Source organism: Grus americana, chromosome 4, assembly GCF_028858705.1.
Source record: "Grus americana isolate bGruAme1 chromosome 4, bGruAme1.mat, whole genome shotgun sequence".
NCBI classification, from domain to species: domain Eukaryota; kingdom Metazoa; phylum Chordata; class Aves; order Gruiformes; family Gruidae; genus Grus; species Grus americana.
The window spans coordinates 9,576,491-9,604,283 of NC_072855.1; the positions used below are offsets into that span (position 1 = coordinate 9,576,491).

General features: G+C 36.3%; 1 protein-coding gene across 1 annotated transcript in view; it reads right to left on the reverse strand.

Moving 5' to 3' along the window:
• The window catches only part of LOC129206234 (DNA polymerase nu-like), a 48,269-nt gene that overhangs the window by 19,893 nt on the left and 583 nt on the right, over positions 1 to 27,793 (reverse strand). Inside the window, exons 2-5 of the mRNA XM_054825098.1 lie at positions 25,241 to 25,351; positions 21,498 to 21,576; positions 10,676 to 10,743; positions 913 to 974 (exon numbers count right to left, since the gene is read on the reverse strand). Of these exons, the coding sequence (XP_054681073.1) occupies positions 913 to 974; positions 10,676 to 10,743; positions 21,498 to 21,576; positions 25,241 to 25,351 (320 nt within the window). The remainder of the gene's footprint in view (positions 1 to 912; positions 975 to 10,675; positions 10,744 to 21,497; positions 21,577 to 25,240; positions 25,352 to 27,793) is intronic.

Consider the following 27,793-nt stretch of genomic DNA (forward strand, 5'->3'; position numbering starts at 1 on the left):
GATCTGGAGGAAGAAATACAAGCTAGAACTGATCTAGCAGTTTTCTTTTTCAACCGTTTCCGTTACTGCAAGTCTGTACGTTGTAACCATTTCTGCAAATAAATAGAATAAACTTTTTTCTGTCTCCAAATCTAATTCAGTAATACTGCTGAATGAGTAATCTGGCAACAAGTAGTACTCCATTTCTCAGGAACCTGGAAACCCTTGGACTGTTGCTCACTTAATCAGTTTAGGGATTCCCAGGAGCTATAGTCCTTTATTAAGCAACAAAAGCTGAGCAGTAGGCTAGGGTGAAGGATACCGGTCTTGTAGAGAGAAAAATAGAATTATTTTATAAAATACTTACAATTAGGTCCAATACATAGATAGATACAATACCTGTGTAGCTATCTACTCAGTTTTTACAGATGTTGTTCTGGTAGATGATGTCCTGTACTTTAAAAAATGACCAATGATTTTGTCTGCTTTATGTGTTAGGCATCCACACAGAAATGTTAAAAAGACCAGTTTTCTAAGTGAAAATTGCTGAAGAAAGAACTTTTGAAATAATTTTTCAGTAGTAATGAATGCCTGGCACATTTAGAAAGCCTACTACAGGCACATATTTCTCAATCTACCACACCCAACAGAAATTTCATGGCAATGAACGATATCATAGATTTTGAAATTACCATGCTGCATTGCTAAGACAAAGAGTAGATGACATTCACACTTTCCAAAATGGATGTTGAGTTTCTTTCAGTTATTTTCCTTTAGAATTTTTATAGTAATTTAGAAAAGCAATTACCTGCAAATATGAAAACGAAACTATTGAAGTGAAAGGCAAAATAGTTGTCTCTAGATTCTTAGTATGATGATGATAACATACTAAGGATGCCCGAGACAGTAATGGAAATTCAGAATTGTCCCTACCTTTAGTGGCACTTCCAAGGCTTTGGTTTGCTGCAGGGACTCCATTGTTCTTTTTACCAGTGCTGTAAGGTAAAATTTGAAAAACTACAGATTTATTTTCCATGTTAGAATTGTTAACTAAAAAAAAAAAATAAATCACATGCTTTATATTTTGTTGTGTAATGCCTGCATTTCTACATTAAAAAAAAATTAACGATTTACAATTTTTTCAGATTTTTTTTTAAAGTTAAACTTTATCTCTTGTGGAAGGTTCACTTCCTTATTTTAAATTTAATTTTAGGGTGAAATTTGGAGAATTATTTAACTTACATATCCCATAAATACAGAAGTACAACACTAATAGATTTTATAGAGAGGTACAGCATGTCTGAGTGCTGTATTTCTCAGCTTTCAAGTTCAGTACTCTTAAATATATGTTTGGTGACATTTTATATATTTTAATTTTCTTGTGCAGCTATAAAACTCAGTCTAAAAAAATAGCTAGGAAAAAACATACTAGAACTCTGAACTGTCTAAAATATCTTATTCTTCAAAGTAAAAAGATCAGGGCCAAATTTAAATAAAAATCTTCCCTGTGGGATAGTGGAGCTATCAAGAATCTAAACAATTAAACTTCAATATGATTTATGTAACTTAACAACTCATCATGTCACAACACTATGCTCACTATTACTGTGAAAATGCATCTATAATTATTCCAAATCAATCATTTGGGACCAGATTTGTCATCCTTGGTCATGCCAATTAGTATTTTGCTTGACAAAGATTGCTGCTGCAACACAATATGGTTCTAATAAAAATCAAAGAGAGATTCAATGGATAAATGGCTTTTAAAAAAGAAGTAACTTTTGGCTAGTGAAAGTGAAATAGAAATATTAGGCAGCCCCAGAACAAAAATTATTGAGCAACCTCCATTGCTCTGACAGGATGGCTGCCTAAATAATATATGTCTTCACATGCCTTACAGAATTGAGAAATATCAGGGCATGCAATAGTGGTGGTAACTGCTAGACTGAAAACCACATGATTACTTAGAAGCTTTCTTTGAAGTTATCCCTTGATGCACATCATGGTTCTTTTGCAGCTGAGGTTAGATGCAAAGGAGCAACAAGAATTCTAAGAACCTGTGTATGGTTGCTGCTCTGCCTGCTGCTGAAACTTTTTCTAGTGATGGCAGCAAAGAAAAGTAGTATGTACTGGTTTGTGTCACATCTGTGACACTGAGGCTGGCTTGGTAATAATGATGAGAATAACTAGCTTCTGCCTGAAGAGGAGTGCTCAGACTGTGCTGGCTCGCTCAGACTTGCGTGCTAGTGAGCTGTCACAAGATTTTTCCACGAAGTCCAAATTACGCAGTAACTCTAAAGATCAGTGGCTGAAGTGCCAAGGCTGAGGAAACAGAGACATTTGTTGACACATTTATGAGCAACTACACCTATATATTAGCTTCATGTGAGATTTGAAGTAGTTTATAGTCCACTGTAGGACATAGAATCATTTTTGGAGAGCAGAAACAAGCATGACAACCACAGATTGTGAAAGGGGAAGTGCTGGCCTAAATCCATTTAAAATCTAGCCCAAGTCACCATGACTATTAATAGAGAAGTGTTGGACTGCCCCCATCTTGAGAAGCCCACTCTGAATTTGAACAAGCTGCCAGCTCGGGGAGGTCAGCAATGCAGCAGACGTCAGGCACTCCGAGCAGGTGGTATGCCTTCAGAAGGCTAAGTGGATTGCCAGTCAGTCCCTGGGTAAACATTTTTTCCATCCGTAAGCTCCCTACCAGGCTATGGCTGCACACAGCTTTTGTGAGAGCATAACATCTGGATTCTGCATTTCTCGGGCACAGCTCTGTGCAGCTCTGTGTGTTCCACCAAAGCACTTATGAACAATCTAACACTCAACTCTGAGCAACTTTACATTTTTTGAGTTGTTAGACAAATAAACAGCAATAGAATATCAGGGGGAATAGGTCTTTTTGACAAAAAGAGCTCCAATGGACAACAAAACAGGGACCATGAGTCAGCAGCATCGATTCATGGGTTGAAAGATGTGAGCAGTATAATAAAAGGTGCTGTCTGCATATGCACTGAGTTAGACCAGCTTCCCCCCCTAGCTCTCCAGAGCTCTGAATTTGAGTAGTTCTCTCCCATAAGCGTTATGCCCCAAAGGGGATTCATGATGGCAGCAATGATTGCGACACCTTTCTCTGTTGGTTCACACAGTTTTTGCTTTAAGGCATCTGGCAGGATCAGAATTCTGCTGCATCCCTAACTGCTCTTAATTTTAAAAAGCACAGACTAAAGTGGCTGAATACTGATCAGCGAACAAGGCTAATGGCTCCTCATTCACTTTGACAATCCACTAAAAACCTCTCCATGACTTTGCTCCATTTTCTTCATTGTTTTTTTTCTGTGTCAGTTTGGCTCCCAGTTCTCTGTCTCATGTCACACTTATTTCTCCATCTCTTCCCAGAGTTTAGTGGGTGGCATAGTAAAACCATTCATTTAAAGCAATCTGAAGTTGTTTTGCCTGCATTTCAGCCTTTTGAAATCATACCTTTGCAAGTATCCAAAAGATTTGCCTTCATCTACTTTACAACAGCTTTTGAATGAAATAATAAATATATGATGATAACAGAAATATCAAGAAAAAGCAGCTGGATTACTATTCCTGTTCAATAGTCTGCTAAGACAGTAAACAGTGGAAAAGGAAGCATGTAAACTAAATGACAGTATTTGCACAGAAATAAATAGGTAAACTGGCTGAATACATTTAGGCTAGAAATTTAAAGTTCTAGATTTTGGAGAGATGAAATTCTGGAACATTCTCCCAGTGGGAGTAATTTTTTTATATGGAAATGATGATTTATAAGAGACCATATGGCACGGTGGTATGTAATCGCAGGAGAGGTCCCCTTTAGTCCTATGTATATAATATCTGATTCTCCCACTTTTCTCTCAAATCTCCTTGAAAACTCCCTTCTTTCTCAAGGCTCAAAATAAACAATCCAGGCATAGACAACTGTATCTTCTTTATCTCATATACATTATAGAGTGTGGTCACTAACAAAAGTGACCACAATGTTTAAACAGATCTGTCTCTACCACTCATTTTTTTGTCTCTTTTCTAAGATTCAAATCGGAGGCTTTTGGGGTAATGATGATTTCTGTTCTGTCAAGAAGCTAGTATATCTAGGGCACATAAATTATTAATTTTAAAATGTTCCTTTGCAGCCAGCCATATACTGCAATGGCATCCGTAAAATGCTGTTCTCCCAACCTTTGCAACTTATCTCTCAAACTCCAGAGTCAGCAATTATGGGATTTGTTGATTATGCTCATCCTGGAATCTTTTCTAAGTGCTAAGTATGTCATGTTAAATTATTATGTATAATAAAAAAATGGTGACAGCAAAGTGAAAAGATCATAGAGGAACTGAAATTTTAACATATATTTTAACACATATTAGATTTTCTTGATACTGGCCAGAAGAAATATGCTTATTGAAAGTGCTGTGAATAGGAGCAAAGAAAAGGCACGCATGCCTGCTGTGAAACAAAAGCTTATTTGTCCCTATCAAACTGAAGACATTTTTCAAGCTCACTCACTTATGAAATTATGACTCCAGAAACACGTCAAAGCTGGCCAGACATATGATCTATGGAATAGGGATTTTTGCAAATTGAAAGCTATCTGGAGGCATCTTTAGTTTATGCACCAGTGTTTTTCAAGTTAGAAAAAGGCAGCTCAGAGGACAGAAAATGTCACTACCTTGTGATGACCAGTTCATTCTTTTGTTCTTCTGTTACTTGAGTCTCCTTTTGAACATGTGCACTTTTTTATGCAGCTGCCTCAGTTCCCATTAAGTGGGAAATTGTAGCAGAAAAAAAATGAAATTTCATGGAATTTTTACGAGACAAAAATTTGTATTGGTACATTTAAAAAAAATCTAAGATATTGTTCTTTAGGTAGTAATAATCTTAACTGACCTTAATATCACAATAAATAGGCTTAGTTTATTCTGATTTTTTTTTTCTTAGACTGGTCCTTTTGGTGTTCTTACATTTAAAGTAAGTATTTCAGATGAAATATTTTATACCTGGTAAAGTATCAAAAAATTGTTTAAAACTCTCTGGTTTACATGTACCAAATATAAGAATGGATGCAGAAATTAATTTCATTAATTCTATCAATAATGTGTGATTATAAATGTTCTAATAAAACTACCTTTAAGAATTGCCCTAATGCACTGTGATATTGAACAGTCCAACACAAAGTACTGCTATACACGTATTTCTACAAAAATATGTTATTTGAAGTAGCAAGTATCTCTTATTTAATTATGCTTCTCACTAGTGGATGCAATTAAGCAAGCATAGTGACAAGGAACAATCTGCAGTAGTCACCAGTGGCAAAGTTCGCCTTTCAAATTCACCAGGTATATACGGAGTGCACATCAGAAGCCAGATCTCACAGTTGTAATTATGGGTATCTCTGTACTGTAAAAAAGAAATTATTCTGTATTTCTTCACCCCAAATGGTATTCTCTCTTTTAGCAGTAATGTATTCAGAATAATCCAAGGGCAAAGAGGCATTTCAAACAGATTATGGAGAGGTAGTCTCTGAAATAGTCTCCACAACATGAAAAATTGGGTTCTGCAATTCCTGAATACTCTTCCAGAGTCCCTAGACAGACTCTCAGTTTGATTTGGGGATGGTCTGTCTACCTGATTACACAGACTTCAGAACTCAGAGATGCTGAGCCCTCTCTGATCCAAGGACCCAGTTTTTGGCATTCCCAAAATATCATCTGCCTTTCTGCTTCCTGGGCTGCTGGAGGGCTCAGGATGTGAGGAAGCTAGCTAGAAACTAGGCAGATTATTGATGGTAAAGCTGCCAGTCTTCTGCCAAAACCAAACCAATTTCTGCCAAATGTTTTGATTTGATCTTTCCAGGCACTCTCTAATAGAAAATGAGGATTTTTAAAAAGCTCTTTTGCTGTCTTGTTCTTGCGCTAAGAAGAGAATTGAGGCAAATAATATGCCATTAATTTGTTGAAAACTGCACAAGTCAGAGTAGTACATGCTTTATTGTATTTCAAAATATGTCAAAGCTTGGACACTCAAAGCCTTATTATAAAGAAATCATGTTTTGCCTTGTCCATTCAGAGTGTATGCATACTATAAAACTGTGGGTGATGGATTCTGTTTGAGGAAGGTATTCTTCCGAAATACAGATAACACCTAACATGTTACATGTGGTATTTCATGCAAAAGTAGATATCAGGACAAAAGCACACCTTATTGAATGCCCCTTGTTTATCATATTCAAAAGTTTCAAAATCATCTGTTGGGCATAGATTATTAGGTGCACTATATATTGGATTTCTGCATACTGAAAAGTACTGAAAATTCTTATTTTGGCCTTTGAAGTAGTAGGCAGGAATAGAGAAAGCACCAGCATTATGATTGCCTCGTGGCAATCCTCAGCTTCCACTCACAAGAATCTTAGAAACAAATAGATGCTTTAATGTTGTAAAACATCACAGAAGAGACACTTCCATGAGGGAAATGCTGCTGAGAAGGCTTATGTTCTGTGCTACAATCTAACTGAAATAATACTATTTACCTTTATGTTCTTCATCTATAAATTTTAAAAGTATTTTAAGATTTCATATCCAGTCTGCAAATAAGAAAACTGAGACACATATATTTGTTGTTGATTTCCTGAAAAAGTAGATCAGAAACATGACTGGAATCAGAATGCAAACACACTGAATAGTAGGCCAGTGCTTCTTGGATCGCCCTAAAGCAGGATAGTAACACAACACTGAGCTGTAGTCCATTAAAGCCATCAAACACTACTCTTTAGCTTTAAGTCCACGTCTTTCTCTTTACCGAACTTTGTGACTGTACAACTGAGATTTCTCTCTGGATCATTAAGCTGCAGGCTGGAAACTGCAAGTCAGCAGATTCTGTAATTTAAAGTTTCTGAATGGACAAAAGCTCATTAGATATGTGAAGACAAAGCTGACCGCTAAAGAATATCAGCAAATAAAAGTAAGAAGAGTAAGGACTTAAAAAAAAAGGAGAAAGAACTTTGAGTAAAGGAATGAAAACCATATTTGGACTTTCAAAGCACTGAAGTGAATTAGGAGCATACATCCTACTGACACTCCTTCTTTGGTTTAAAACCCACATACTTAATTTGTTACCTCAGTTAGCAGCTCCTGAAATAATTGGAAAAGATTAGGAGAAAAGAATCTCCCAATTTAGTTTCATCTGAAAGGAATCTAGGTCAACCACTCTCAGACTGCTGTGACGTGAACCAAAACTAAACTGTTCACATCATGGACTGTGGACAATAGGGAGACCTGCTTCATCATCATACTTCTGACTGGAAGCTACATGCCAGTGTAGACGCACCCTTTCTCTGCCTATTCAGATCAAGCAAAATCCTCGTTAATGACACTGAACAAAGAGCCAGCTTCAGTCACTTTTAAGACAACTTGGATTAGTCATTTTACCGGTAGCAGAACTAGTCACAGAACACAGAATCACAGGATGGTTGAGGTTGGAAGGGACCTCTGGAGGTCACCTGGTCCAACCCCTCTGCTCAACAGGGCCATCTAGAACCAGTTGCCCAGAACTGTGTCCAGACAGCTTTTGAGTATCTCCAAGGACAGAGATTCCACAACTTCTCTGGGCAACCTGTGCCAGTACTTGGTCACCCTCACACTGAAAAGGTATTTCCTGATGTTCAGAGGACCCTCCTGTGTTTCATTTTGTGCCTGTTGCCTCTGGTTCTGTCACTGGGCACCACTGGAAAGAGCCTGGCTCTGTCCTCTTTCCACGCTCCCCTCAGGTATGTACATACTTTAGTAAGATCCCCCTGAGCCTTCTCTTCTCCAGGCTGAACAGTCCCAGGTCTCTCAGCCTTTCTTCATAGGAGAGATGCTTCAGTCCCTTCATCACCTTTGTGGCCCTTTGTTGGAGTTTCTCCAGTCTGTCCATGTCTATCTTGTACTGGGGAGCCCAGAACTGGATGCAGTACTGCAGGTGAAGCCTCAACAGCAATGAATAAAGGGGAAGGAAATGAATGAATGAAGAAATGAAGAAGGAAATCATAGAATGGTTTGGGTTGGAAGCGACCTTCAAGATCATCTAGTTCCAACCCCCCTGCCATGGGCAGGGACACCCTCCACTAGACCACGTTGCCTAAAGCCCCATCCAACCTGGTCTTAAACACTTCCAGGGATGGGGCATCCACAACCTCTCTGGGCAACCTGTTCCAGTGCCTCACCACCCTCACAGGGAAGAGTTTCTTCCTAATATCTAATCTAAATCTACCCTCCTTCAGCTTAAGGCCATTATCCCTCATCCTATCCCTACACGCCCTTGTAAACAGTCCCTCCCCATCTTTCCTGTAGGCCCCTTTAGGTACTGGAGGCCAGGCTGCTATAAGGTCTCCCTGGAGCCTTCTCTTCTCCAGGCTGAACAGCCCCAACTCTCTCAGCCTGTCTTCATAGAAGAGGTGCTCCAGCCCTCTGATCATCTTTGTGGCCTCCTCTGGACCTGCTCCAACAGTTCCATATCCCTTTTGTACTGGAGACCTCAGAGCTGGGTGCAATACTCCAGGTGGGGTCTCACGAGAGTGGGGTAGAGGGGCAGAATCACCTCCCTCAACTTGCTGGTCACGCTGCTTTTGGTGGAGCCAGGATACAGCTGGCTTTCTGGGCTGCAAGCGCACATTGACAATTCATGTTGAGCTTCTTGTCCACCAACACCCCAAGTCCTTCTCCTCTGGGCTGCTCTCAATCCATTCTCCGCCCAGCCTATAAATCTGTCTTTGAAATGAGTGTCTTAGGTTGGTCTTTAGTGTTAAGAAAAAGATATTTTATCACTGTTCTGTTCTGAGGTGAGTATATCTGAAAGTTACTGTAATGGAGAAGTTTCTTTTTTTTTCTTTGCCTCTTAGGGCAAAGTAGAGACAAAGCTAAAAATCAATCTTCAATCAGCAGAATGAAACAAACTTCCATCTTGAACATTCAAGCCTGGCAGTCTCTGTTAAGTGTAATGACAATTTCCAAGGTAACTCAGACCTCTAGACTGCCCAGGTCCATTTCCTAAAGGGTCATCTTAGGATCTTCAATTACATGGTGATGGCTTTGAAGCAGAACAAGGAATTTACAGGTATGTTTGCTCTGCACACTGCAGCTAGACATGGACATATGCAAACTAGTTACATTGTGGTGTGCAGAGCAGACATGTCTTGAGCACTGGACTCTTTTTGTGTTTTCAGAAAAAAGCCTCTAGTCATCATGTTTCTACAGTGGGATCATTTATTACTATTATTAACACAATGGCTAGAGGTTTTTTCCATTATACTGGAAAAGTATTGATCTTCCTGAATTTACTGCAAATCCATGCTAGTAATGGAGATCAGAATTTGACCTGATGAGGGCAGAATCAGTGATTTTCTATACATATAAGCTACAATGAATAATTTTATCTTTTGGGTATAATATTAGCTCTATACTTAATGCAAATTGATGTAAAATAAGATAAAAAAAATCCTTCTATGCTAACAGATCTCATTCAATATATTACACTTTCTAACTCTGAAACTGTGGCACTTTTAGACATTGGCCTTTTCTGAGGAGATAGTGCAATCTCTGATAAATTGCATGGTGTTTTTTAAATTTAAACCAGATTTGAACTCCTGTTTTTAGAGGTCAAATGTTAATATCATAACCTAATCCATTACAATACCCCTAATATATTGAACTTAAATATTTCCCAGGTTCTTTGTTTTGATTAAATGGAGGTTTAATGTTCTCATTATGAACTAATACTCACAAGAGGGATCAGTGATGAAATGAGACTAATAATAAGGCAAATTGTACTGTTTAAATGAACACAACACAGGAAGGTGAAATTAATTTTTTCTTAGCTGCCTAGGTTATAATGGAAGATATTTCTTGTATTGGTTCCTTTTAAATATTTGTGACATTATGCTAATTGTTTTAGCCAAAGGTATTGTTGAGCTTCAAGCTCGATCAAAGTTTGTGAATAAACATTTGGTGCCTACAGGAATAAATCCACTACTCACTGAAGAAGAGACCCAACAGCCTCCTATGTGCCCTTGTTCACTAGCTAAATTTGTACCAGATGCTGAGACAAATTCTGGCTTAGGAAATAATGCCTGGAAGTAAGCCAAATGAGAGAATAAAAATGTAGGCAGGAACTTTTACTAACCCTTAACCTTGAAAGTTCCATCATAAAGTTCTCTTAATATAAAAAAAGCAGTAAACTAACTTTGAAATTACAGTACATTTTATTCTTACATTAAAAATTTCATACTTCTTTATGTAACAGGTCCCAATCATAAGTATTTAGGAAGTTACTTTCCAAGCCATTCTTTTTAAACTGGTTTTTCCTTCTAAACCCCTTTGAAACCTTGGAGAAACTATTATTACTTAGCTTTACAGGATTCACACTTTGGATGAGGGAATCTTGATAAGAAAAGTCAGTACAAATAAGCATGTTGATGCACTCCAGATGGGGAGTATACCGTGTTTTATCTACATAAGAGCCAGTCGTGGAAAACATTCAGAAAAATCTGCTTAGTATACATTTTCATAATCGTGAGAATTAATGTGCTGCTTCTTGTTACATTAATTCTTTATCCTCTGAGAAATCACAGGTTATAGGGAGAAAAAAAGAGTGTGGGGGAGAAAGAGCAAGAGAGATTGTATTTACCTGCAAATTCCTGGATTTGAGAATCTTCTACTTCAAACAACAACTCGTCATGAATCTGGGCAATTAACCTGAAAAAATTCAGAGACTTTAGATAACACATGCAAGAAATTTCTAACAGTGCTTTCCATTCATATCATCAACTAATTGTCACATGCACAATGGATACGTTAAAGTGAAAATAAACATCCTAAGAAAATGAAAAAAAATCATTAATGGAGTTAAATGGATTGCCACTCCACATATTCTGAAAATATAAAGGCCACAGTCATAAGCCCGAACTGTGCTTGCTAGTTTAGAAATGTCATTCAGGGATTTGATGATGTGACAAAGTATTACTTAAACCCAACACAATTTGCAGAAAATTGCAAAAATATTATGGAGACAGGCTATTTTTGTTAACATAGCTTGTTTTTTTTCAAGTTGAGCTGGAATAAATGTGGTTTTACTAATGCAAATTAGGTCAATAGTATGAGTACTTGGCTCACTGGTATACCTATATTAACTCCTAGCTGGCCAGTGGCTTAAGTCCTTTCCAGGAACTAATCTTTTCACTTAAGTGCGGAGTAGGTCTCCTCATGCTGACAAACAAGCGGGTTGAAGGACGAAAATGTAGGCATAGATACACAACCTAATGTGTTACCTCTGCTATCAGGACAGTTGTCTTCATAAGGACAGAGTGTGCAGCTGAAAGCAGCAACATCTGGAAAGCCATGCACCTACATGTACCTGAGCTCTTCAGCTAGAGCTGGTGTGTAATGAATTTATACTGCTGCTTTGTTTTTCTCTTTGTCTGTATTAGTTCTGTATCGATAGGTGTCTTGCATCTGAACTGTGACTTAATTGTTCAGTGCTTACAGGAATAGCACCCGAAATTGTTGGTTTGGGTGCAAAAGTACTTTCACAATGGAAATAATAAATGTATTTTATTGAATTAAGTCCGTGGCAGAATAGATATAATCTAGCACATAAAATCCCTGAGTGTAGTTCTCACTTGGAAAGGAAAAATACTGCATCTCTGATAAGACTGCACTCCTACTAGGTTTATTTTATTACTTCTTTAATTATTGTAGCTGGGAGTCTAAGTCATGAAAGTGTACTACCTATTTCCAAATTGCTTTGCAATTTATATATAACATTTAAATTAAATGCCCATTGTAGACTTTTCTTAATACCTAGCAGTTATTCAAGTAAATAATTCTTTACAAATGGCTGAAACATCAATGTGGTTACTACTTATAACTTTTCACAGCTTTCAGGAAAATATCCTAAGATAGTTTCACACTGCCTTAAATTACAATGTGACATTGACTAATAGTGTGGTGAGCTCTAATAATAGATCTTAAATTATTAGTCACTTGCAACACAGTCAGAAGCAGAGTGAAACAGATTAACATATTTCTAATAGGAAATTGGGACACAGAATACAAAAAGAAATAGATGAAAAGACCAGGATCATCTGTAGAAAGAGAATACAGTTACATGAAAAGTTACATTTTCCAATGCAAGTAAATTAATTAAGGCAAGAGATTCCTCATACTCATTGAAATGACATGTAAAAAGATATAAATCAGAAAGAACATTAAATATGAATATACTGTGAATCAATAGAGTAAATGAAAATAATTGCACTGATTGAACCAGTGCAATAAAAATGTGATAGACTGGTTATTATTTGTACCAGAGTAGTGTCTCATGCCTTCAGTCAGGATTAGAGCACCATATATTCTGAATATTTGGTAAGGAAAAGTCCTTTATTAGAAGAACTTACAATTTACATTAAAAATTTTATCATAAATTTATCAGGATTTGTGAATGGAAGAAAAAGAATTGGATTTTCAAACCCACTCAGCATTGAATCAACCCATCGCCTCATCTCCACGCTAAAAGTAAAACCGAGTTCATGAGGAGCAGGGTTGGACTGGAGATCAGTGCTACCTTATGTGAGTCAGAAAACCTGTGGAAGCAATGTGAACTGAACTCAAAATTTCTGTCTGAACAGCACAGTAGACCTGACACAACTCTACATGCTCCAGCTCATCTACTGAAAGCAGCACAGCTATTTTAGCTCGGTTCTCCACCTGGGCTAAACGACCTTCATTTCTCAACGCTTATCATCCTGAATACCAGGGCCTTTCCACTCAGTTATACTGCCAGTTAACTGAGGAACTGCACAGAGTTGCATTTGCCAATGAAAGATATTACATAAGTTTTAATTAATGCTAAACATGATTTCCTAGCTTGATGCCAAGAAGTGGAATAGTATACAGTGTTTTCTCCTTAATTTTCATCAAACAAGTTACATTTTTTTTTATGATCTCTTATCTCTTTTTCTTATCCATCTCACATCAACTTAATGAGTTCTACTCTTGCAGGTTTATAGTACAAATCCACCTATATTTTTTCAGGGTTGTTGGAGTAATAACATTCTGTTATTACATGCTGTTCCAAAGAAGGGAGCATTCAATTTGACATCAATGCAGATGAATGAAAAAATCAAAGCAATTTATACATTCAAAATTCATAGCTTTCACCACTCCACTGTGTGCACACACCTACCCATTGCACACCTTGAGTGAAACAAGTTTGAAAAAAATCCTATACTTTTGCTTAACAGCTTAATTGAATCATCTTCACTTTGAATGAATATTGAAATAGCAAGCTCCTCTCATTATCTCTCGCTAAAAGGTATGGTAAACTAGATTAGAGACTGCAAACCAGGCAGAAACTAGTATTTTTGTTGTTCTACAGATGATAAGAATGACTTTGATTTACAAGCTAATATTTATTAAATATTTTCTTGATTGCCTGCAGATTAGGCATCTTTTTTGATTAGTACATACATGATTTCTTTTACTGAGAAAAACAACCTGTGTCTGAGTATGACTGTGGTGTGGAATGGAGATACTGCTACAACATGCACCTTCAAATGCAGAAGCATTTCTGTGATTGCCAGCCTGAACATGGCTTTTGACATCAGGTTAGTGTGCCCAGCACACAATACCCTTCTGAAACTATTATGCTGCAGTGCAGAATTTTAAAAAGAAAATATTTTTTATTCTTTTCAACACTACATTCATCATTCTTCCAGTTTCTTGTGAAACAACACAGAGACTAAACTCAGGCCTTCAGTGGATCCACCCAGTTATCATTACTATATCATAATCATAATATTGACTTAATATATGCCAAAACAAATTAAACTATCATCAAGAGATTTTGTCCCATAGCATTCTATTTATGAGGCCATATTGTCTCTTTATAATTTATTTTTTCCCTAGTACCAGGCCAGTTTGTCTAATATAAGAACAAATGAGGATTTTGTTTGTTACTCTAAAGTGATATATTCCAGATCTGGACCTCTCTGTTCTAAAGTACAGAATTACAAGTTTTTCCATGACTACTTCAAATGCGTTGCCTAGAAATAAGTACACTATTGAACTGACTTCAACAAAACAGCTATTACCTTATTGGTGAGCAATTGTATTTCTTTACCATTAAAGGAAACAGCATTTTGTCTAAACCACAAACGACTGTGCCGTGGCATGACATGCTGCAGACTCTATTGTAGGAATATCCCATGGAAGAGGCAGTGTAGGACAGGGGAAAAAAATACAAGATCGTCATAGTAGTCTTTCTCAGACTATGTGCAGTGTTTCAGGCCATTACAGTGTGCCAAGAGATACTCAAACTCATTAAATTCATGCTCCTTCTACAGTCAGGGGCCAAGGTAGGCTCTGACTTAGGTGTTCTCAACTGACATCTGGAAAACCTCAACTCTATGCACCGACTTTGCGGGGGTACCACCTCCTAATACAGCCACCTACGTTGGATACCTGAAGTTAGAGAGAACAGCCCTCTGTACTTTTTTGTGGTACATTTTTGTATCACCAGGGAAGTTTTTACTGCTGTTAACAATACATCCAAAGCATAATACGGTTTAGTTTTCCAGATGAGTCTGCATGAAGATAAGCTCACCTCAATCTCAACTGCTGTCTCTATTCCCTTCCCTCACCGTAGCCCCTGACAATCCCATGGGAGGTCTAACTAAGCGCAGGCAGCACGAAGGGTGGGAATGAGAGAGGCCAAGCCACAGGTGTAAGGCACTGAGGATATTGTTTAAAGCATATCCGAGAGTAGCTCACATATTACATGAACTGGCTGGTTTAAGAGTTCGAAGAGAACACAAATTAAAATAAAATTTAAAATTGGGTAAGTGGGAAAGCTTTAAATCAGAGAGGGTCCAATTGTCATGCATAATACGTTGGACTTGATGATCTTAAAAATCTTTTCCAACCTAAATGATTCTATGATTCTACAAGGAATTAAGGGCACTTTATTCTGACTAAGAACCAGGCTGAGAGCCCAGACTAAAACAGTTTAAGATGCTTCCTGTTGGTTAGCTCTGCATCTTCAGAATAAAAATGGTGTGACACCATTGGGTTGTCTGATACTGAGCTAGAGTACTCAAGTGCAAAATTTCCATGAAAAAATACACATTTCATTTCTAATTTGAAGACATGCTGAGAATTAAATTGTAACTGAACAAGAGATTTCCTAAAGCCAAAGGATTCTCTTTGGAAAAGGAGCAAAAAAGATGAGTTATTTGAAAACCATCACAGCTTATTTGTTTGAGTAAAAATTCTAGTTAAACTTAAAAATAATCCTATAATGCATTACTTAAGACAATGTTAATACTTAAGTTTTTATATAAGTACAATAAAAATGAATAAACGTAAAAAATAGCTACTAAAAGCACAATACTTTAAAAAGGGTATTAATGATCACTTGGTAGCACAATAAACATTTAGAAATACTTTAAAAAATCAGTCTTTTTCTATTCACACATGGTTTTCTTCTTATTTAAAAAGTACTATGTCACTGATCATTGAAATTAATACCATTTTCTGATACAACAGCATCAGATTTTATATCCCAAATGTTAATATCCTTGTCTGTCATCTTATGTTATGCCAGAATGGTTGTTCATGTAACAAACACTTCTATGGATTTCAAGAACATTTAGAAATTATGACATACAGTGATTTTGGGGAAAGACTTCTAAATCTTCTGTTTCAGAACTTAGACTCATCCCCACAATCAGAGCAAGATGAGAATCTGCAGACAGACAGGCTATCCTACTACAAATCTTACACCTTCCTCCTGAAGCATCTGCTACTGGCCACGCTCAGTGATAGTGGACCAGATGGGTGTTGGATCCAATTCTTCTTAGAAATCTCTGTGCTCTTGACACTAACACTGCATTAATTTTCCCTGATACTACAAATACTACCTATTCTTTAATTGCTGCACAGTTTCCCCACAAAAGTACAGAGATTCCTGGGGAAAAAATGCCTGCTAAGTTGTCATGTAACTGATGAACCAGGTTATGATAATTTTGCAACATTTTGTAGATTTTTTGAGTTTCTTTTCAAGCTGCATTTATAAGGATTTCTAAAGTGGTAGTATAAAAGTGATAGCTTAAGATATATCATGCCTGCATAGATGTTACCTGCATCTACCTCTTTCAATGCTTCCATAATAAAGAGCAACAAGATATTTTAACATTTTAACTACAAAAATTCAGCTAACTTGTGAAATTTGTTTTCTCAGCAGCTACATAATGAAGAGCAGGAAGCTGAACAGATGGTTAATTAAAGAGAATAGAATTTTCATGTGTACCCAAAGTGTTTTAAAACACACCAATCTAAAAGGTGACCTACAAAAGGTTTTTATAAATGAAAATTATTTATTTGTGTTCAGTGACCCACACAAAGAAACATTGAAAAACCTGCTACATCATGAATGTCCTTTTTGGCTGTGATATTTAAGCATATTAAATATATTTAGCTCTTTCTAGAAAGAATAAATCATTCTGACTTGTTCTGGCTCACTATGCATAAAGTGTTCAGGTAACAGTTCACCATCTTGTGGATACATGCAAAACACTCCTTTGAATGCTTGAGGAAAGCAATGATTTTTGCTGTCATAGCATGCCTAAAATTGTAACGTTACTTGGTCACTTTGGGAAGCAAGAGCTACATACTGGACTGGGACAGCAGCTATGGAGAGCTCACAGTCCTTTCTGACACAGCAATATGATCTCAGATGTTCCCTTCTGCTACTGAAACAAAAGCATGTCTGTGAAAAAAAAATAATCTTATTCTCCTCAAGCAGAATCCAAAGCTTTTATCTTTTCCTTGTGATTCTATTTCTCCAGTATTATGGTAAGGATAGAAGTTGACAATCTTGCTGGAGTTAATCCTTTAGAGCAGATCTGCAACCATATACTGGGAAATGTGGGCAGCGTACCAGAGCAATAAGCATTTGTTTGAAAATCCTGGATAACTGCTACAGAAGAAACATGAGTAAAAACAAGTCTATAATTCCTGAAGAAACAGATGAAGGGACATAAGATTTATGCCCAGAATTATAGAAAATGACCACATGTAGCAACAGCAGTAAGCGGTTTACTGAATGTATTTGGTTGAAGCTATGATGTAATCAAGCAGTTGGTTTTATTAGTACATCCTTTTGTACAAATCTGAGAAACTATAACCAGTCAATAAAGCACTAATGCTTGAATCCCTACACACCTTATAAAAATGCCTCTAGGTTCTTGTGGGTAACTAAAATTGAAGCCACTTCCAACAAATGAATCATTTGTGATTTATCATGTGATTTGTATCTGAAAAAATCCAGCTGGCATAACACAATGCTTGTTCCTGGGACGATTAGGGTTGTTTCTTACTAATGTAGCTATCTGTGTAGAAGCAAGCTGCATTCACAGTTCACCAACTCAGAAAATCATTAGGTTGGTTAAAGTGTTTGTTCCTTGAGGAAGACATAGAAAACCTCCAACATCCACTGCTACTGAAATGCAGCTGGGACCAAGACAATAAGATCGTGCCTTTTCCTTTTATTTACTAGTAGCTCCTCCTTTTTGGATCTTTCATTTATATCTGGCCTGTTGCTGAACCTGTGTCTTTAATTTGGCTCCGGACATGCTGAGAAGTAAAGCTGTGTGTTTGTGGCACAGGTCCAGCGCTGGAGGAACAATAAATTGGTGAGAAAGCAGAATTGCTGGATTCACACCAAATTACTCAATGGTTCTGCAGACTTGTTAAATTTAACTTGCATGTTGTTGGGATATTATCATCTTTAATGACTTTCTGAGAAGTCCATGTAGCACCAGGTAGACTTTGGGTAACATCAGTGTATCTTCAGCTTACAAAGTGATAATTTTTACAAAAATTGCTATGGGCAGCAATTCTTCCACAATCTCTCAGTATCCTATCCTTCTTTCTTACCAAGTTTCCATGCATCTGCCACTGCAATGATGTTTTAAACACTGAAAATAACTACAATTGTCCATCTGAATTCACCAAGCACCTTTCCACTCTCATCAATTCCATAAATCTTTCTTTCAGCTGATACCGTACACCTTGATCTCATTTCAGAAGTTTCTTTGCTATCATCTGCCTGCAGGAAACATTGTGTGGAGGTTTTGTGAATTCTATCAGACAGGTAAAAGCTGGCACTTGAATAATTTATGTCAGCAGCACATTTTCAGTAAGCAACTTGGCCAGCAGCAGCAGAACAGCATCTTAACAAAGATGAGGTAATATGGAAGAAATCTGAAGAAAGCATTTTGATTACTCATCAGTGCCACACGAAATTCAGAGATATTAACACTGATGCCACTAGCTAACCCATACTAATTATTAGTTCATTATCATATGTCTTGCACTTAATGCTACTTTTCCCCACTTCTGTAAAATTATTTCCAGGTAACTGATTGAATTTTTATTATCATCAGTATAAGTTGCTAAGCTGGCATTTGAATTAAAAGATGAAGAAACACAAAGAGAAAAATGAGACTGCTAGTTGACAGAGCAGACATTGATTAGTCACAGTGGAATATACTGTTTCGTCAAGAGGGTCTCACTGATGAACCATCATGAAAATGTAACTTGATTACCTTTCCTTGACTTCCAAATGCAATATCATATGTGCAAACAATAACTGAAAATCTACTGACTACCAGTCATATAAAAATGAAGCTTCATACTGTTGGGTCAGAGCTTGCTCACAGCTGAACAGCTTACAGTGTATGCAAAATGAATGCAGTGCTGTCAGAGCAGAAGACTGCAAACATACCTGCAAACCAACACTAAAAACTGTAAGACTTTATTTAGCTTTTTTTTTATTATTCCTAAGATAAGGAATACAAAATGTTGAGTGTTAGCCCCTACTTGGCTATGCCTTATAGGATACTGTCTCCCAGTATAAATGTGGGGTTTGTAAACACTTCTAAAGCATATATAAAAGATATTTCTCTTTGATATGCTGTTCAAAGTGAAAACCCTGTTTCCAAAATTAGAAGTTCTAATAGGGGAAAAAAATACTTACAAGGGAGTGAAGATAGAAGAAAAGATATTAGTGTGCTATCTTTGGAATGAATATGATCTGATGTGATGATAATAGGAGACTGATTATATTTCTCATTTTGGAAGAGCTACTGTGCATTCCTACTGTTACAACAACAGCACCAATTATGTATACACTTCCTTTTAACAATATTTTTCAAAGCGCTTTACAAAGGATGTGAGGATCATTATCCTGACTTGACTGATAAGAAAATCAAGAAACAGACCACTGAAAAAATAACTAACTGCATGTCACCCAGCAGACAAGTGGAAACACAAATTTTCAAGTTTCAGTCCTATACTCTTTTGGCAAGACCACAATGATGCTTTCAAGTGCCTAAGCCACTGTCCAACCAGGTGAGTGTTCACAGAATTTATAAAGGCATTGATTGTGCTTTTCTGACAAGCCTGGTTTCTAAGTACCTACTAAATATTACAGCAAGGAGCCATGAGTGACTATTAAAAGGCTTTCCTTTAGCAAAGCCATCCAGTTGTTAATGGCTGGCAAAAGTTCAAAATTCCAGTTTAAAACAGTCTGCTTCTTTTAGATGCCCTTGCAGTCATGGTCTTTCCCAGCTGTGATATTTATGATAGAAGTAAGGAGGCTAGGCAGTGATACTTCTCTGAGGTCTGGTGTAGCCATTCCTCTATGCTTTCACAACACAAGGAAATTCAACAATACTTCACCGCATCTGTAACCTCCTTAGACATTTGGTGACACTTCTTTAAAAGAAATAGTTTTGAGAAAGGACAACCCAAGTAAAATTTTATGCTGAGAGAAGAAAACATTCACAATCTTTATCAGACACGGTATTAGTCACAAAAACCTTTGGCTTTCTCAGAATTACAACAAAGAGCTAGTTATTGAACCTAAAGATCTGTGTCTAGGTAGGAACTGAAGAAGGGAATATGCTCTTTGCCCTCTCACCACCTACACTTGCCCCCTCCAGTGAAGACTGTTGGCTGCTCTGTCCCAGAAAGCAGCTGCTCTATTGCTGATCTAACTCAAAAGTTACACCTGCTAAAGAAATATTCAACCAGGCCACAGCTGCCGGATTCTGGTCTCTTCATACAACTCAGGCAGCAGAAAGAATTATAATCAGTGCAGAGAATCTGCCCCCAAAAGTACAATGCAACACATTATAGCGCATCATCCAACTTTTGGTACGTAAATGTATCATCGTCTGGCTGCACACAGTATCTCCACCAAAGAACCATTTCCCATTTCAGATTTATACTAGAGGGCCACTTATTTCTCTTTTTTTGGTAATAGTTTGATGCTATTTTGCTCAAAAAGTTGCAAGAACACTTATGAATGTTACTCAGAACAAGTTTTATTTTTGACATGGGAGTGACTCTGCCTTTGAATTTAACACATACAATTTATATTTGTAATTATAAATTACATTTTTGAAACATTGATCAAATAAGACAACACTGCTGTGTGTAAATGATACAGACACAGAGACACACACAGAGAGAGTATTTATAGCATTAGATATTACATATAATAGCAAAGTCTATTTGGAAGGCCAAATCGTATTACTTTGTACTGACCTAAACTCCGACTGAAGTCCTTAATATAAGATTGCTACAGCTAAGATTTTATGATTTCCCCATCTGAATGACAACAGAAATGCTGGTGTTCTGCACTATGCACTATCTCTGTCTTTATCTGAACTTCTGCAAAAATTCCTGTACTACTTGATTGTTTACTACAGCAATGCAAAAGATGAGAATCCATGTTTGGTTTTTTTTCTGCATGTTAGCCTTCAGAATATCTTTCTATTGCAGCAAATACTAATGTTCACTGACTCTCTGCACCATCCCCTCCACCCTTTATTACAGGAAAAGTAGACTTCATTATTTCTGCCAGTGGCGTAAAAATCTTGAGGACACTCTGTGATCTCCTACCCAACTATGAGCAATTACAACAGAAAAGAATCATGATGACCTAGCTTTTCTTTAGCAAAGGAAAGCCATCCATACAAGAATAAAAAATGTCCATTTATTTTTCCTTGAGCACCGGTTTCCTGATTCCTGTTTTTTCCCCAGCCCATTGAATGTTAAATTCCCACTGTACAATACACTCAAAATACAGGAAGGATATGATCAGTGGGCTTGATTTCAAAGATGCAGAACTACCACTGAACTAGATCTGACTGAGTTTAAATGGCCCCAGGGCACTTCATTGCCTTGGGATGGATTTACGGATCCAACCATTTAAGCACAAAGATATAACTTTGAATGTATAAAACCATTCCACAAGTCCTTGCTTGTTAAAAGATTCAGAGGAATACGCTATATGTCTACAGCTGCTTAAAATGCCCAAACCACATTCATTTCAATTAATTCTGTTTTAAAATCAAACAGTTTTGCAATCATTCATTACTAACCTGGCTGTTAAAGTCGGAGAAATGACAACAGAGGTAAAAATCTCCACCATAGCCATTTTACAAAGATCAGCTGCAGATCCTATGAAAGAAAAGTGATCTGCTTTTAATTTAAAGCATGTGAAAGGAAAATGTTCTTCTTGGAACTATGGCATAGGAATGAAAAACATCCAAAGATTTTGAATTATAAGAATTTGCAAAACTGGTAGATTCAGTTCGTGTAATATGTGAAACAGATCATAAGATTAATAAATAACAAACTAAATAATTACATGTTAATTAAAACCAGAAAATAATAATATTAAATCACGGGTTAAATAAAGGTGAATTTGTAAGTCATGGCCATGAGTTGAAAACTTCCTTTTTATAAAAAATGTCTGAAATTATCTAACTCTAAATTGGAATTAAAAATCTACCTATAAATCAATTAAAATTTAATGTCACAAAAGGTTAGAACATTGTTTCAGAGCTACATTTCCATTTAGAAACTTGATTTTATGCTTTTTCATATTTCCATGTGTATGTAATGTATATTCATTACATTACAATGTTAAGAGCAGTGGTCCATAAAACAGTGTCATGTTATATAATAGATTATGCATTTCTGGCGATTAAGAGGCAGAATGATTCTCCAGGCCTGAGGTTTGGCGAAGGGGTCTCTTCTGAACCGTGCTACAGTGTTTTAATACATTTTATATAAAGATTTTTCAGATAAAATACAGGAAAAAAAATTTAAGTAAGGACTGGAAGCCATCATTCTCTGTGTCCCATCAGATATCCTAAAGGTACTAGATCATAGACATCTTCCTTTCCACACCCCCTAGCTCAATGAATTTTGAACTCCTTCCTCCAACTGGTCCAGCTTCCAGAGTAGGGGCAAAGAGCAGCCAGGTGGGCAAATGGTAAAGGTACTCTCCTGGGAGATGAGAGAGAATATCTAAGAGATCGAGGAGACAGACTTAACACCTCTTCTTTCATGGTTTTCTGTGACAAACTGCCTCCTCTGAATCCCATACTGAAACTGTTTTACTCATTAACTACATCAAGTACAGATCCACTGCTGATTATTGAGATGGCTATGTCTAGTTACAAATTTAGCCCCAAACACCTAGCTTGTTTTCCTGTTCAAATGATGTGTCAAACTGATTCAATATAACACAAAATGGACACCTTGACATAGAAAGTAAGAAAGGATGTTTCGGCAAAGGTCAGAAGACCTTCTTAGTGGTTGTGAGAATAAAATCATATTATTGAGTTTTTAACCATCACAATATATATGTTCTATATGTATTTTTCATGAAAAAATGTAAAGTAATAAAATACAGAAGAACTGTCAAAATATTTTTTTTCTTCTGAGATACGATTTTTAGAAAAACGTTATTTTAAATATTTTAAAAGAACATAATTATATTCTTCTGGTTGACTTTGCCACAGTTTTGTAAAAATTTAACTGATATAGCATACTTTAGAAAAAGTATTTTGATTACATTTTTCTGACCAGTTCTGCAGTGCTTTTAAAAAACGTTCCTTAAAGTTAACATGATAAAATAACATAGTAGACCAGATACTGGTGGATGGCGCTCCATTATTTTCCCAGTGCATTTGGAACTTACAAACCAGCAAACTCCCAGACTACTTCCAACTAAACGTAACAGTCTTCATGATTAGTAATACCTTAATAAAATACATGGTTTGCTCTATATGGTTATCTAGAGCTGAATTATAACTGAAGAATATGATGAATATGAATACGAAGAATATGAATATGAAGAATATGATGCTGTACATTGGTGAAAACTATTGAACTGGGAAATATTCAAAAAGAGAAAAAACACTACAAAAGACCAGTGGCAAATCCAGTTGTAGTAAGTTAAAGTTGGAACTCTGTGTTTCAATATTGTCATGCATCAGAGGAAGCCTTATGGTATCAGTTGCGGCTGCCATACCCCAAATGTAAACTGCTTAAATTAATTAGACTATTATATATAAGTGTAAACCACATATATGCAGTTTCATACACTAACTGTGATAAAATGTTATAGCATAATTAGAAAATTTTTACAGTCTTTAAATAATATCTCAGAGATGAAATCTTGAAATTAAAAAATCCTTGTCGTCTAGAAGGAAATTTTTAATAAAATTTGGGAATACTGAATACTTTAGAGTATTTAATCCTTGCTTGATCACAGCTTCTAATATTCATATTCTGAATAGCAGATACTCTATTTTTCATCGGATTTCACCTCCAGTATTATTTGAACCAACAATGAAATATGATAATCTTATTACTGTAGGTTATGATACTTATAAGCAAGTGTTTTGTAGACAGTCGTGTGATAGCTTTCCCTCAGCTCCAAGCTCTTTGGACAGATGGACATAAGCAAGTGCTGCCCAGAAGGCTGTGTAGCTTTATTAGTGCTGCCCCGTACACTCAGCAGGACTCGCTGTATTATCTCAAGCATTGTGCCTTCGACTGGAGAGGGCTGCTGGCCAGCTGGATGGAAACCCAGGTAAACTGAAAAGTCTCTGGAGAAGGTTGTACAGGCATGCCCAGGGTTACAAACGTGCAAGCTTTGCCACAGATTTTATAAGGATATCTTAAAATTCTACATTTGGGGGCTTAATACAGCAAGGCAGCCACCACTTGAGCACAACTGTTATTCAAGGAACAGGGTACATATTAGAATTCTAGATCTGTACATCTCCTTGCAGAGACAGTACTTAAATTCAGTTACTAATTATAAGAAGTGTCAAACATGACATATATACTTAAGTCATTTTTAAAATGAAAGCTTAAAATGAATAATATTTGGAGAGGGGAAAAAGAAAAAACAAATGATCCTTTCAAAAGGAAAATTCAAGCCACTTTGTAACAAGCATGCCATCACCATGTCTAGAAAGCACTTTTTACTTGCCTGTAAATTGTGTGCTTCCAATATAACTTAATGAAAACCCTGTCAGCATCATCCAATTAAAAAAATAATTCTTCCAAGGGGTAGCTTGGTAGGAGGGATCTTGGTTTTGGACTGCCAACTCAGTTGGTATTTTTTACTTTTGGTGGCTAAATTCTGTACAAGACTGAGCCCCAAGCGATTTAAACAGAGTATGTTAATGCATCAGATTAACTAACATTTGAGCACTTTCTGCTGATTTTTACATTTCCAACCTATGTGGCAAGTTTGCAATGTTTTCCTGTGAAAAAACACCTTTTTTCTTGCCCTTCACAGAATCAAGTTTGAATTTTCCTTACAAAGAATGAGTTGGGTTTAAAAACAAATAGTAACAAGGTATGATTCTTGTAATATTGTTTACTTCTTAAACTAAAGTTATCTGGCAAAATAAAAAATAGAATCTGTAAGCAGCATAATCACAGAAACCCTTTTGGAGTAACAAACTATCAAAACCAGAAAGGAAAATGTTTTATGACAACAATACATCTGAAGCACTGAATTTTAGATATTCTCTCTATACATAGTTTGTATCTATACCTATATTTAACTACCAGAGAGCACTACAGTGTATTAGAACTTTATGGTTTTTGATACTGTTTACCAGCAACTTTCAAAGTAGATAGAATACATCATTTAAACTTCTCTTTTATAGGAAAATTTATGCCTCAGTAGTCTACTCTAGTAGACTACTAGAATATTCATTCTTTTGAGATTATCAGAGTTGATGTCCACTAAAGCCAAGTGCAGATAAAGAGACAGGTAGCTAAGTAGGAAGGTAGGCAGGCAGTTTTTTACCTTGCACAACAAAATTGACAGCCTGCCTCTCTGCTTGAGTGCGTAGTTTGTAATCCTGCACGTTGATATTAGCCAGTGGTCTTTTACGTCCCATTATGGAAACCACATAACCTTGTAGGATTGAAATAGAAGTTAGTATTCTTAGAGTGATTAAAAATAAATTTCAAAAATTCTTTTTGAAGATAATAGAGATTTTTGTACTTACATGCTGCCTGACTCAATTCTTTGCCCTCTGAAAATAGTCAGAGCTTCTCTTATTTAAATGTTAAATGCTTATTCTATTTTTGGTCTAAGAATTATTTCATTCAGAGAATCAATACACGTTACACAAAGAAAACTTCTGTTCATTAAAGCTGTATTTTCATTAGGAATGTCTACTGATATACCAGCAAACTCTGTGGGAGATGAAACTATAAATACCTAGCAGAATTAGCTATCTATTAGCAGCCATAATTAGAGCTTTCCATGCAATTAATAGTTTATTTGGGAATAGAAAAGAAAAATTAATTTGTAGAGTAACTAAATCATTAATGAATATTTCCCAAAATTATCAAATAGTTTTTTGGAAAAAAAAAAGTTATAACTTTTTTGTATTTTCTTTAATTCTAGTGTGGTGTTTTTCGGGTTTTTGTTTTGGTTTTTTTTTTTTTTTTTAGTTTAAAAGAAACACATGAAAACAGTTAAAACTTTATGTTAGGACTAATGACGTATTTTGCCAAAACAACTATTTTGGAGGGCAAGTGAGAGGAGTTGAGAAAGGAAGAGAGATGTGAGGATCCTCTTGTCAAAATAACACACACAAAACCTTATCTCAGCTTATCTTCAAAACTAAACTTATTTTCTTATTTTAAGAACAATGAAAAATCATCCTTGTTAAAAATATATCTTTACAAAATCTTTCGTTATACTTCTCATCACCTTGACTATCCATGAATTGTCACTAGATTCCATGGAAGTTCAGACTGCCACAGAGTTTCATCTCCTCTTTGGCGACCAAGATATGGAAGCACATGTGGTAAGAAGACTTCTCCGAACACAAAGTTATGACCTTACTATGGACAACACATACCCAGACTTATGTGCCGAGGATGAAGATGGTTCTGCTGAATTAATACAGCTTTCTGCAATTTAGTATATTTCCAGGAGTGCTGATACCAAAAGTACTAGTTTTGGAACAAGGAGCTGAATTATCTGGAGGTTAGGATATTCTTTGGCAAACCTGTCTTCCCAATTTAACTAAGATTTTCCAGGAAGAACAGCATGTAAAGATAGAATTCTTGAAATACTGGATTCTCAGGGAAAAATGGATTTACTGTAACACCCTTATTCCTGTGTGGTGTGCCTCCGCAACAGAATCACCCTTGTAACACTCATAGCTGATTAGCATCCCCAGACAAACACCATCTTTCACATAGTAGTCGCAGAGTATGCTTTTGTGATCAAAGATTAATATGCAAATAGATATTTGAATGAGGTCTTAATGCAGTCTTTTTAATATGTTGATAATTTCATCAAAACCAACAATATAATAACATGTACTAATACACTAACAAAAATATCTTCATCACAAATTAATATTACTTATGTGCTTATCATGTCTACACAGAGTATCAGACATTCATAACACCTAAATAATATTAGTCAGGTGGGTGCTGTTCATGTTTGAACTGCAGATAAGTAAAGAAAAGTTACCTTATAATGAGCTCACTAGGTTGGAATGTTTTTGTTGGAAAGGTGGAATCTGAGGTGGATTAACAAGAAAAATATTAAATCATGTTGACCTCCTGCAGGTTTTTTTGAGCTTGTACTACTGAAACAGATTGCTCTTCTACTATCAATGGTTAAAACAATGGTTGATAAATGGGAGTGAGAGGAGGAGTAAGTACTAATTAGACAAGTGTGTTCTGATGACAGTCAAGGACATTAGTTATGACACTCTTGTCTACTAAACTCACAAACCTGATTCTTTATCGCAGAAGTCTGGTTATTGAAATTCATTCACATTTAATAAAAGAATGCTATGTTATTTTAAATAGATCAAAGAAATATATAGTAAATGTGTAATATTTTGCTAGACATTATGTTGGGCTGAATTACAGCTAAACATAGATTTTCAGTAACTTCACTTTTCTTTAGTAATACTAATGAATGAAGGAATGCAGCTGTGTGACACAATGACAGTTCATGCTTCCAGTAGATTTTTAAGCCCTACGAAGTAGGAATACTGTAATTTTCATGACTAGAAGTCAGTTATATGTTTCTATCATGACACTCACCCATACAATGAAGGGTAATGCTATATTGCAAATTTACTATTTATGGCTACAAAACGTTTTGGTACAGTATATTGTACTAAGAAATGAAAGAAATCCATTTTGACAGTTCTGCTAATAAGCTTTTAAAAGAAAATAGTTCAAGCAGCTATATTTTCTCTCCTCAAATTACTGCACTCCTAGGATTCACTAAATGTAAATGAATGTAGACTAACAACAAATTTGATGCAAGAAGAGTTTGCAGCTGCTGGCTCAAAGAAGCAGTCTGTACACACCTGTC